Raw genomic sequence first — 13,780 nt, forward strand, 5'->3', positions numbered from 1 at the left:
ATGTTGAGAGACCGACGCTCAGTCTGAGCACTCTCCCTTCGCTGAGACTGACCCTCAGTCTGCTGCTCTCTCCCTTCGCTGAGACTGACCCTCAGTCTGCTGCTCTCTCCCTCTGCTGAGACTGACCCTCAGTCTGCTGCTCTCTCCCTCTGCTGAGACTGACCCTCAGATGCAGGCACCATCAGCCCAGTAAAATAAAAAGCGAATTATATAAATGTATGCTCACTCAGCTTTGCTTCACAAGTAATACACCAATGGATCTATTACCTGTGTGATCATATAGCCTACCTCAAATTTTGAAATATAATTTTAAAATATGTCCCGAACAACAATGCATTGGCAGGTAAATTCAAGCAAAGCCAGTATGCGGTGATAATATATTGGGCTTATAGCTTACTGCACAAACCTAATTTCTACAATACTGCTTTTAATTTGTTAATGTTGCGTAGGATTACATTTTTTAAGTCATGTTAATAAAAAATCAGACCGCTACATCTCGGGATGCATTTTGACTCAGAAAGTGATCTTAACTCAGTTGGTGACCACTGCGCTACAGAGTAACGGCGCCATCTATTGGATTGATGGTATAACTACAGCTACAGCTCCAGTGTCAAATTGTTCAACCCATTACAAACGCTTAATGCAGCTCTGGTGTAGTTATGGCAATACCCTTAATCACTCAGGCTGGATGAACACTTCTTAGCACAGCATTGCCAAACACAGTTTTTCTTCATTTCAGATTTTTTTTGTGGATAATACAATAAACATGAATGGTTCAAAGTTCACTCTTGTGTTTCTGCTTGCAGTTGTCAACCGGGAGGGAAAGGTACATTCAGAAGTTTGAACTTGACAACAAGTTGTCTGAGAGGGGCTCCCTCATCATCTATCTTAACCAGGTATCTGTTTGTGACTGCATGCCACACTGGTATCGAAATTACTTTCTTCTGCTCAGTGACATGTATACAATCACGTAACTTAATTGGATTATCCAACTTTCACTATATCTCCGGTATCCATTAAGGTATCTTTTAAACTAGCAGACAAAGTGGCGTTCAGAATGCACAAGACACAAGATGTAGGTCTGCTTCAACCTGCTGGGGTCACCGTTTATGAATACTATGCTCAAGGTATGCTTTGTTTGAGAGGTGATATTAACCAGACCTGGTTTAAATAGAATGTGCCTTTCTTTAAAATACTTGACCTGTGCTTGATTCAGCTTGTCTGGTGGAATGGGACCAATGGAATATTCCCAAAAGTCTAAACCCTGCCCATCTGGCATTCCAGGTAGGCTCAATCAAACACTCAAAGTATTTGAAAGAAAACAAAAACTATTTGAACCCAGGTCTGATATAAGCACACATACTCACATGTACCTCATAGACTACAATGCATTCACTAGAAATGCCCACACACAGAATAAATTGTTTTGAATAATTTTGTCATTTTAGAGAACCGCTGTGTGAAGTTCTACCACCCATTGAAGGAGGATGGAAGCCTGAAACGGCTTTGTCAAGATGATGTGTGCCGTTGTGCTGAAGGTACCATGCCTCGGTGGCCAAATTGCTGGCAAAAAGTAGTTGCAGTTATAGGATCAGCTTACCCTACTCTGATCCTTTTACCATTGTCAACAATCCCTCCATGATCCATTCAATGTTCAGGAAAAACCTAAATGTCATGTTCCATTTTCACATCGAATGATCATTTTGCCTGTACAATAATATGTTAATGTTGCCTGGGTACCAGTCTGTTTCTGTCATCTTTCCACTCCTTGCCACTCCTTGTCATGCCAAACAATGACACGGAGTACAATGCCATGTTTGACAATGACACAGAGTACAAGGAGTGGAATGTTCGCACAAAACATGTTCTGAATTTCAGCCTAATGTTAATATACTGAATGCCAAAGTAATACTGTCCTCACTATATAGATTGTCTGGTTACTTTGAAATGTTCATATACATGACCTTTGTTTCATAGAGAAATGTAGCTACCAGAAGAAACTTGACGTGAGTGAAGTAAAATTGTTGGACAAAGCCTGCGAAGCTGGAATGGATTATGGTAAGTCTCAAGTCTTTTGAGGCAGACAATTGTGTTCAGTAGTATGACACAGCGATGCAAAGTGCTTTGCAATGGACCATTTGTGTTTTCTCCCTACTGGACACAACACAGGTATTATTAAATTGAACAAAATTATATGTTAACTTATTCATATGACTCTGTATTTTTACACAGTTTTCAAAGCCTCCATGGTTAATGCAACACTGGAGTCCTACACCGACACATACCGCATGGAAATAAAAATGATTATCAAAGAAGGTAGGATAAGTCCTTAATGTTTAGTACAGAGTTCCCAAACGAGAATCATTCACTGCTGGATTATATGGAGTAGGACTATGTGTATCAACAGTGGCAGTTGATATTTTGTTAACATTTTCAAATGCTCCTCTCACTTCAACACAAATGTGTCATTCCACAAATAGAATGCCTGTTATTGGGTAGTGTAATTTGTCAAAAATATATATTTTGAATTTTTCACCTAATTTTCACATTCTGATCAACTTCATAAAAACATGTTTCCCAATCTCAAGAGGTTTAATTAAGAGAAATTACTATAGTGACAGGGTTGATCATAACAGTGTTGACGATTTCATCTTGAATCAACCATAACTTCCCTTCTGACAGGGGAAATGGAAGCTTGTAGTATGCAATAGAGAGGGGCAATTGAATGCAAGCTTAATAAAAAATATTTAACTTGTTAAAATATTTCTAGCCTTCCTATCAATGTTGCCTGGGTTGACTTGTTATGTTTCATGTGCTCAGTTTTCCACCATTAAACACCAGAAAATGGCCAGCTCACCTGCTTGTACATTTTGATTTGACTATTAAATGTTCAATGTTTCTTTTGAAAAAACTGAGGGACAAATGTTAATGAATCACTAATCACATGAAATAAGTAAACATCTTCAGAAATGACTTTGCCAAAGCAACAAAGTAAATAAGGCTTTACAATGATGGTGAAAACATGTGAAAATCTTGGGGTTACTTGAATAAAAACAGACTGCTATTGGAATTGTTAACATGGTTTAGTTAGAGCATATATGTTTGTGATCCAACTGATAAATCAAGTGTTTTATCAACATTTACACACATAATATCTGAAGTATATAAAAGGCAATCTATTCGTGAAGCGACCCAAATATTCCCTAGAAACACAATATGGTTTTGCACACAAATGTAAATGCTTTTGTTTTGCAAGCCACTCTTTTTCCAGAAAGTTTAGAACCAAGTTCTTTACAAATGAGATCAACGTTAATGTTTCATTTCTCTTTAGGCACTGACATTGTGTTAGAAGGGGAAAAACGCTTGTTCCTGGCCCACCCCTCCTGTAGAAAGGTACTGGATCTGAAAGAAGGCGAGAGCTACCTGCTCATTGGAGACACTGCAGATCTAATGCAGAGTGGTCACGGGTAAGAAATGTCTCATCATTTCATTACGCTAGTTTCAAAAGAGTTTTGAAGAGAAATCTTGCCCACGACTCATATTTTTGCAAAAAGCAACTTTCATGAACATATTTGTTTTTTAATCGAAAACCAGACGTTTTAGGCTCAGTTATAGTGATACGCGTCTATTCTGGTCTTAATTTTGACCGTTCGTTGCAAAAGTGATATGTTTGGTATTTTAGTAGTAAATCTAGCTCTTTTCGCCCCTAGTGGTACCATTGAAATCATAATGTAAAGGTACCTTGAGAAGGTGCCTCTACGTCATCTCAAGGGAGGGGTTCTGTATGAAATACACTCCCTTCCAGATGTGCTGGGGGCTACCACCTCAAGTCTTACTATAAAAGCAGGTGAAAGCCTGCCTTATTTGGGGCGCTGTATTGAAACCACCGCGCGGATTCAGATTCCTGATTAACCTTTCAAGTGTAGATCAGATTAAACAAACAATGGTATGCAGTATCAGCTTTAAAGGAGTAGTTCAGTATTTATTTGATGTTAGATGGTTCCTCACCCTTAAAGCAGTCTATGGGCCAGGAAAAACTAATCAATGGTTGTTATTTCGTTAAACAGCCATTACAAACTAACTTTAGCCACCGCTAGCTAACAATCAATGGAAGTGATGGGGGGCATGTGAGCATGTTATTTTTGAATGGCCAAATCACCTTTAAGTAACATCAAGCCAAATATGGAGTTGATTTTAATTGATTTCGGGTGATTTGGAGAAAACATTTCTTTGCCCCATCACTTTCCATGATTTTTATGCTAGCATTGGCTCAAGTTTGTAGTGGCTGTTTAAAGAAAACTGAACCATGGATTACAGTTGATCCTGGCCCATAGACTACTTTCTTCCTTTAAGTAAAAGCTATGAGCTATTTTATTAACTGTAACTATATTTCCGTCACACTACTAGACTGCAAACCCTGCTAAGAGCTATGTCTTTGTTTCTAGATTCGAGTATGTATTGGGTGAGCGAACATGGATCGAATACTGGCCCACAAGTGATGAGTGCAATGAGCGGGGTCCGGTCAGGAAAAGATGTTTGGAAATCGATGACTTTGTTCACGCAATGGAAAGCGAAGGATGTGTAAACTAGAGTGAACATGGGTTATTCTGTTGTTTTCATTTGACACAGTGATTTTTTTCCTTGCACAAGAATGTCTTTGTACCAAATGTAGCCTAAATTAGCACTATACTTGTCAATTAAAATGCTTTTTTTGTTGTACTGGAAGATGCTTGCAAAAACATGAATAAAGAACTTTTTCCAATTTTCTTGGTTGACACCAGTCTCAGTCCAGGGGTTAAACCAGGTTCATCCATTCCCCTACCTGTCCCATGCGGTCCTGCGTGGCTCAATTGGTAAAGCAATTGACTTGCAACGTCTGGGCATAACCATACAAATATGTATGCATGCACCAGTTATGAGTGAAGACATACATCCATGAAGGTAAATCTACAAAGAAATGATGGCCTGACTGGTTGGTGTTGTAATGCCATGCAGTACTTTTTCAAACCATCTTTTAAATAGATCCAAAGAACAAACTCTACCAGTAGGTGGCCCACTTCCACAGACGGACTAAATCACTTGTAAAGAGTCTGCAAACATTTGAATGGAGTCTGCACTGCTCAGTGGACAGTTAGGAGAAAATCCCACTTTAAAAAAAAAAATCACATTTGTACTATGTACTTGCGCTTGTGTACTCAAAAGTGAGTACACCACAGCAATTTATTTTAAACATTACCAGAAAGGTGAGTTCCAGACATTTCAAAAACTATGCAACATTAGCAGTTATTGTTTATGGCCATCCCATGACAAATAATTATTTTTGGGTATGCCTCTTTAGGCGGAAATCAACATTTTGCCATATCATATAAGAGCATAACTGGCCAACTGTTGTTAGTGTCTGCCCTGAGTCTGTAAGTTTAGGGGTTCAATCCCCTGTCGAGTCATACCAAAGACTTACAAAATGGGACCGATGCCCCTGCTTTGCACTCAGAATTAAGGAGATGGATTTATGGTCGAGCCCTTTGATTGACTAGCATTCTGTCCATAGGTGTACTTGTACATCAAGCTGCCTCATGCTACAGACACAGGAGATGGGTTTCTGCCCTATTGGCTGTTCTGGCTCGGACAAGGCTTACTTACTTAGGCCATGGCCAGAGATTTTGTGTTCGCCACAGTTCATTTTAAGATCTCTTAGAAATGTAATGCATATACAAATGACAATGTGTGAATTCACAAATCACAAACTGGTATTAAAGTTACTGTATCCCTTTAAAAAAGACAAATAGCTTCCTGATAACTAACATGTTACTGTACTAACAAGAAAAAATACACAATGTACACCAAACTTGTAAAAAAAAGAAAGTTTAATAGGACAGCTGTACAGAATTTAAATGTCCTTATTTTTCCACAGTTGCCGCACAGCTGCACACACAGTACATGCATTAACCTTATGTAACACTCCTATGGTGGGCTGTCAACCCTCTTATGGGGAGAATGAGGTCATCAAAAGGCACTGGGCCAACTTCTCTCCAGATAGGCTTGTGGCAGTCAAACACCAACAACCTGGCGTTATGCCCAACAATCTGTACACCTTCACAGTAGTAATCAGCTATAACTGGTCATCAAGCACACCACTGGAAAGGTGTACTTCAGATAGTATGTCATTAAAACTCGTTTTTCAACCACTCCACAAATATCTTAACAAACTATAGTTTTGGCAAGTCGGTTAGGACATCTACTTTGTGCAAGACACAAATCATTTTTCCAACAATTGTTTGCAGACAGATTATTTCACTTATAATTCAATATATCACAATTTCAGTGGCTCAGAAGTTTACATACACTAAGTTGACTGTGCCTTTAAACAGCTTGGAAAATTCCAGAAAAATATGTCATAGATTTAGAAGCTTCTGATAGGCTAAATGACATAATTTGAGTCAATTGGAGGTGTACCTGTGGATGTATTTCAAGGCCTACCTTCCAACTCAGTGCCTCTTTGCTTGACATCATGGGAAAATCAAAAGAAATCAGCCAAGACATCAAACAAATTGTAGACCTCCACAAGTCTGGTTCATCCTTGGGGGCAATTTCCAAATGCCTGAAGGTACCAAGTTCATCTGTACAAACAATAGTACGCAAGTATAAACACCATGGGACCACGCAGCCGTCATACCGCTGAGGAAGGAGACGTGTTCTGTCTCCTAGAGATGAACGTACTTTGGTGCGAAAAGTGCAAATCAATCCCAAGAACAACAGCAAAGGACTTTGTGAAGATGCAGGAGGAAACAGGTACAAAAGTATCTATAGCCACAGTAAAACGAGTCCTATATCGACATAACCTGAAAGGCCGCTCAGCAAGGAAGAAGCCACTGCTCCAAAACTGCCATAAAAAAGCCAGACTACGGATTGCAACTGCACATGGGGAGAAAGATTGTACTTTTTGGAGAAATGTCCTCTGGTCTGATGAAACAAAAATAGAACTGTTTGGCCATAATGACCACCGTTATGTTTGGAGGAAAAATGGGGAGGCTTGCAAGCCGAAAAACACCATCCCAACCGTAAAGGGGGTGGGGGTGTTTTGCTGCAGGAGGGACTGGTGCAAAAAAAAAATAGATGGCTTCATGAGGAAGGAAAATTATGAGGATATATTAAAGCAACATCTCAAGACATCAGTCAGGAAGTTAAAGCTTGGTCGCAAATGGGTCTTCCAAATGGACAATGACCCCAAGCATACTTCCAAAGTTGTGGCAAAATGGCTTAAGGACAACAAATCCAAGGTATTGGAGTGGCCATCACAAAGCCCTGACCTCAATCCCATAGAAAATGTGTGGGCAAAATGGAAAAAGTGTGTGTGAGCAAGGAGGCCTAAAAAACCTGACTCAGTTACACAAGCTCTGTCAGGAGGAATGGGCCAAAATTCACCCAACTTATTGTGGGAAGCTTGTTGAAGGCTACCCGAAACGTTTGACCCAAGTTAAACAATTTAAAGGCAATGCTACCAAATACTAATTGAGTGTATGTAGACTTCTGACCCACTGGGAATGTGATGAAAGAAAGAAATTCTGAAATAAATCCTTCTCTCTACTATTATTCTGACATTTCACATTCCTAAAATAAAGGGGTGATCCTAACGGACCTAAAACAGGGAATTTTTACTAGGATTAAATGTCAGGAATTGTGAAAAACTGAGTTTAAATGTATTTGGCTAAGGTGTATGTAAACTTCTAACTTCAACTGTATATTTCAGGTATTTATTTACAATACAAAAAAATAATGTGACTTTATCAAATGGATCAGAAAATAATGCCAAAATAATTTGTGAGGTTTCAAATACACACAGTAACAAGGTCAAAGGACTAGATAGGTGGAAGTAATAGGATAGCAACTCCACCTAAACAACCAGAGAACTACAGTAGAGATCACTATCATATCCTTACAAACTACCCAATCCTCTCAGATCTGCCAGAGGGAAATCAACAAGGAACTGAGCAATAGAGGCCTAGCGATCTGAATGGATTTGGGCCACAGAGTAACCCGCAGCCGGATGCAGCTTATCTTTCTTCCTCTAAAGAGGAAGTTGGAAGGCACACGTGTCACAACTCCTTTGTGCAGTTAGCAGGAGAATCTACTGATCTCTCTTCAGTCCTCACAAGTTCCTCTCCACACAGCTTCCGTCCACCACATCTGGGCACCGGCAGGTGAAGCCGCCGCGGCGAGGTAGACAAAGGTGTGAACAGCCTCCGTTGTTCGAGCAGTAGTTATATGCTGTGGGAGACATTTGGATAACATTACCATCATTTAAAGGAGTTTCTAGCCCTTTGGCACAATTGTACTTTAAATTGTACTTTGATATCAAATGCACACTACATGTGGTCTGAATAAGAATAAGAGCAAACCCCAACAAAAGCAGCAGTAGGGATATTCACAGTGCTATAACAACATACACAGCTACATACTCGTACACTAAAAAGCGTTTAATTGATAACATGTGACATTTCACACACACAAAAAACATTCACTGTATGCTCTGGGAGTGTTTCAAACACCCAGAGTACTTTGAAAAAGACAGTCAGAACAGATTTACACTGTTCTTGGTCCTGCGGTCTTGATTATGCAGTAATGTAAACCAGACTGAGGGCTCTATTAAAACCTCTACAGGATCGGTGGGTCCCCATCGGGACGGTTGAGCTAACATATGCTAAAGTGATTATCATGAGGTTGTAAGTACAAGAACAATTCCCAGGACATGGACATATCTGATATTGGCAGAAAGCTTAAATTCTTGTTAATCTAACTGCACTGTACAATTTACAGTAGCTATTACAGTGAAATAATACCATGCTATTGTTTGAGAGTGCACAGTTATGAACTTGAAATGTATTAATAAACCAATTAGGCACATTTAGGCAGTCTTTAAACAATCTTTTTTTACAGAAATGCAATGGTTCTTTGGATCAGCCTAAAACTTTGCAAATCCATTGCTGCCATCTAGTGGCCAAAATCTAAATTGCGCCTCGGCTGGAATAATACATTATGGCCTTTGTCTTGCATTTCAAAAATGGTACAAAAAAATAAAATTACAAAAATAATGTTTTTTTACTTTGAATGATCTTTTACCAGATCTAATGTGTTATATTCTCCTACATTAATTTAACATTTCCACAAACTTCAAAGTGTTTCCTTTGAAATGGTTTCAAGAATATGCATATCCATGCTTCAGGTCCTGAGCTACAGGCAGTTAGATTTGGGTATGTAATTTTAGGCGAAAATTGAAAAAAAAGGGTCCAATCCTTTTAAGAAAGAAAATGAAATAAAAATAGAAATATAACAAATAATTAAGGAGCAACAATAAAATAACAGTAGCGAGGCTATACACAGGGGGTTCCGGTACAATGTGCGGGGGCACCGGTTATTCAAGGTAATTGAGGTAATATGTACAGTTGAAGTCGGAAGTTTACATACACTTAGGTTGGAGTCATTAAAACTCGTTTTTCAACCATTCCAAACATTTCTTGTTAACAAACTATAGTTTTGGCAAGTCGGTGAGGACATCTACTTTGTGCATGAGACAAGTCATTTTTCCAACAATTGTTTACAGACAGATTATTTCACTTATAATTCACTGTATCACAATTCCAGCGGGTCAGAAGTTTACATACACTAAGTTGACTGTGCCTTTAAACAGCTTGGGAAATTCCAGAAAATGAAGTCATAGCTTTAGAAGCTTCTGATAGGCTAATTGACATAATTTGAGTCAATTGGAGGTGTACTTCAATCAAAAGAAATCAGCCAAGACCTGATGAACGTACTTTGGTGCGAAAAGTGCAAATCAATCCCAGAACAAGAGCAAAGGACCTTGTGAAGATGCTGGAGGAAACAGGTACAAAGGAATCTATATCCACAGTAAAATGAGTCCTCTATCGACATAACCTGAAAGGCCGCTCAGCAAGGAAGAAGCCACTGCTCCAAAACCACCATAAAAAAGCCAGACTTTTTGGAGAAATGTCCTCTGGTCTAATGAAACAAAAATAGAACTGTTGGCCATAATGGCCATTGTTATGTTTGGAGGAAAAAGGGTGATGTTTGCAAGCTGAAGAACACCATCCAAACAGGAAGCACAGGGGTGGCATCATCATGTTGTGGGGGTGCTTTGCTGCAGGAGGGACTGGTGCACTTCACAAAATAGATGGCATCATGAGGAAGGAAAATTGTGTGGATATATTGACACAACATCTCAAGACATCAGTCAGGAAGTTAAAGCTTGGTCGCAAATGGGTCTTCCAAATGGACAATGACCCAAAGCATACTTCCAAAGTTGTGGCAAAATGGCTTAAGGACAACAATGTCATGGTATTGGAGTGGCCATTGCAAAGCCCTGGCCTCAATCCAATAGAAAATTTGTGGGCAGAACTGAAAAAGCGTGTGCGATCAAGGAGGCCTACCTACCTGACTCAGTTATAGCAGCTCTGTCAGGAGGAATGGGCCAAAAGTCACCCAACTTATTGTGGGAAGCTTGTGGAAGGCTACCCGAAACATTTGAGCCTACCCGAAAAATTAAAGGCAATGCTACCAAATACTAATTGAGTGTATGTAAACTTCTGACCCACTGGGAATATGATGAAAGAAATAAAAGTTGAAATAAATCATTCTCTCTACTATTATTCTGACATTTCACATTCTTAAAATAAAATGGTGATCCTAACTGACCTAAGATGGAATTTTTACTAGGATTAAATGTCAGGAATTGTGAAAAACTGAGTTTAAATGTATTTGGCTAAGGTGTATGTAAACTTCCAATTTCAACTGTATATTTCAGGTATTTATTTACAAATTATTTTGGTATTATTTTCTGATCCATTTGATAAAAAGTCACGTTGTATTTTTTGTTTGTATTGTAAATGCAGCTGTGCTTCCCTTCGTAGTCATAATAGTTTGCAAGCCCTGCCACATCTGATGAGCGTTGGAGCCGGTGTAGTACGATTCAATCTTAGTCCTGTATTGACGCTTTGCCTGTTCCCTTTGGTTGCATATTGAACATGCTGGTATGAAATTAGGTAAAATGGCTTGAAGTTTCTCTTAAAGTCTCCGGCCACTAGGAGCGCCGCCTCTGGATGAGCATTTTCCTGTTTGCTTATGGCCCTATAAAGCTCGTTGAGTGCCGTCTTAGTGCAAGCATCGGTTTGTGGTGGTAAATAGACAGCTACGAAAAATATAGATGAAAACTCTCTTGGTAAATAGTGTGGTCTACAGCTTAACATGAGATACTCTACCTCAGGCAAGCAAAACCTTGAGACTTCCTTAATATTAGATTTCTTGCACCAGCTGTTGTTTACATATAGACACAGACCGCAACCCCTTGTCTTACCGGAGTCAGCTGTTCTATCTGGCCTTTGGACCGAAAACCCGACAGCTGTATGTTATCCATGTCGTCGTTCAGCCACTACTCGGTGAAACATAAGATATTACAGTTGTTAATGTCCCGTTGGTTTGATATCCTTGATCGAAGCTCATCCATTTTGTTATTCAATGATTGCACGTTGGCCAATAGGACTGATGGTAGACAGGGTTTACTCACTCGCCTACGAATTTTCAGAAGGCAGCCCGACCTCTGCCCCCTTTTTCTCCGTTTTTTTCTTCACGCAAATGTGTCGGACTCGTTAAAGAAAAAATCTTTGTCTAGTTTGAGGTGAGTAATCGCTGTTCTGATGTCCAGAAGTTATTTTCGGTCATAAGAGACGGTAGCATTATGTACAAAATAAGTAAAACATAAGTTACAAACATCGTGAAAAAACTAAGAAATTGCATAGTTGGTTAGGAGCACGTAAAACAGCAGCCATCCCCTCCGGCGCCATTATGATTAATGTGTGCGTTTATGTGTACGTTTGTGTTGTGTATTTGTGCGTATGTTGTGTTTAAATATGTGAGGGATTTGTGTGGGAGTGAGTATATACATGTATATGGTGTGTATATATAGTCTAGAGAGTTTGCGTAGGGTCAGTGCAAGATAGTCAGTGCAAATAGTTTGAGTTCCATTAATGAACTATTTAGCTGAAGCATTACAGATTGCGCGCTTGAAATTAAAGGTAATTTCCAATTGAGTCACATATGCAGCGTTTACCGTGAATGCAGTCTCCGCTAACGTGGGAAACTTGCCTTCAAATTTCAATCACGCTGTAACTCTGAACTTCCGCGATACGGATTAAATAGAGCCCTGAGAGAGTCTTTGACAGGGCCTAGTACAGTCCAATCAAACCAATTGTACCTCTGCATTAGCTTTAATGTAAGGCAGGGACTGCTGTATGTTTAAACCTAAAACCACTTGAATCTAAATAAAAAAAGACTGTCTTGATGAATGGTTAAAAGCAGTTGGCTGGCGGTTCGCCATCCTAAAGCCTTTGATCACACAACATTGGGCGTCATTTTCCTTTTTCAACATCGTCTGTAATTTCACGACAATTCTGCATGTTGAATGGCCACCGTTCGTCGACACTCATTAGGCGATCTACAGCACATAGCCAACTAACTATACTATAAGTACTTACTATACTACTCATACTGTACACAAATTAAGAACAGAAAATAAGAACAGACCCCCATGGTGGATTGGATCAGACCAGATAAATCCAGCGGGAGCACAGATGTATGAAAATGGCAGACGGTGCACATTCTGCCAGACCCGAGTAATTGCATCCAGACCATGTGAAGATATATATGTAGGAAGGGGGGTGGGAAAATCGGCGGTTGCTGAGTAAAGTGAACCTCTGCATAGCCAGCTGTAACATTACGATTATGAGACTCTCAGCTGTATCCATGTACAGCTGTGTATTTAAAGCTATGTATCCAACTTGACTAATTCTGCTTCAGTGCTATATAACTAGTCTAGAACCACAACCATTAGAGTTGGGATCAATTCCATGGAATAGATTTGAACATAAATTCAGATCACATACGTATGTGTTTATTGTATAGACCTACACCAGTGGTCACCAACCAGTCGATCACCAAACATTTCTGTAGAAAAGCCGACGATAAAGGCATAAAGGGTCCCTTTTTTTGTGTTGCGCTGTTGGCGGTAGGTGCACTTGATTCAGAAGCCCTGCGCACCGGGATACAAAGTGTTCCTATTTTGAACCATTTAATTTGTCTGACTGCGTTGGCCAATTGGATAACTCAAATCACAGTGCCTACCTACAGCTTTCACGACCCTAGCCTATGAGAGATTTCATGACTTTTAAAACCATGACCAGAGAGACCGTCAAATAATACAGCAAAGAGCGGCTGTTTTTATGAGTGAGTTCACGTCTGAGTTTTATTCAGCACTGTTAACACTGTTTTTATTCAACACTATTACAAAACATAAAACGTGCTTCTCTCTACTTCCACTCGCGCTGTAGCTGCAATGAATGAGTAGCCAGGTGTATCGATAGCCCTGCGTTTTTATTACTATTAGCAGCTTGTCATGTCTGTTTTAATATCAAGGAATATTTCACTTTCTCGGGTCATAGGAAAAACATAAATTTGTGCCTGAGGCAGATTCAGTGCGACTCGAGTTTCTCCATCAGGTGGAAGACTGTGTCCCGTCTCTCTGGTCAGCCTCAGAGGACAGGAAGGGGGGACCATGAGAGGCAGACCCTCTGCTGAGACTAATGCCGTGTTCAAAACAACTGGGAACTCGGAAGTCTCAGACTTCCGACTTCAGTGCGCTCAAGACAAATGGCAAATCTGAAAAAAACAAGATCCGACTGAACATGTTTTATTTGACCCGCCATCCAACTCGGAA

General features: G+C 39.7%; 2 protein-coding genes across 2 annotated transcripts in view; one reads left to right on the forward strand and one right to left on the reverse strand.

The window, feature by feature from the left end:
* LOC106586139 (complement C3) overlaps nt 1-4,766 on the forward strand; it is a 53,702-nt gene extending 48,936 nt beyond the window's left edge. Inside the window, 7 exon segments of the mRNA XM_014173034.2 lie at nt 807-896; nt 1,022-1,127; nt 1,449-1,538; nt 1,978-2,058; nt 2,233-2,316; nt 3,332-3,467; nt 4,446-4,766. Of these exon segments, the coding sequence (XP_014028509.2) occupies nt 807-896; nt 1,022-1,127; nt 1,449-1,538; nt 1,978-2,058; nt 2,233-2,316; nt 3,332-3,467; nt 4,446-4,590 (732 nt within the window). The 3' untranslated portion in view covers nt 4,591-4,766.
* Nucleotides 4,767-7,635: 2,869 nt separating this feature from the next.
* Nucleotides 7,636-13,780, reverse strand: part of LOC106586133 (nidogen-1) — an 84,244-nt gene continuing 78,099 nt past the window's right edge. Inside the window, exon 20 of the mRNA XM_014173026.2 lies at nt 7,636-8,265. Within this exon, the coding sequence (XP_014028501.2) occupies nt 8,147-8,265 (119 nt within the window). The 3' untranslated portion in view covers nt 7,636-8,146. The remainder of the gene's footprint in view (nt 8,266-13,780) is intronic.

The sequence above is a fragment of the Salmo salar genome, chromosome ssa02, assembly GCF_905237065.1.
Source record: "Salmo salar chromosome ssa02, Ssal_v3.1, whole genome shotgun sequence".
Taxonomy (NCBI): Eukaryota; Metazoa; Chordata; class Actinopteri; order Salmoniformes; family Salmonidae; genus Salmo; species Salmo salar.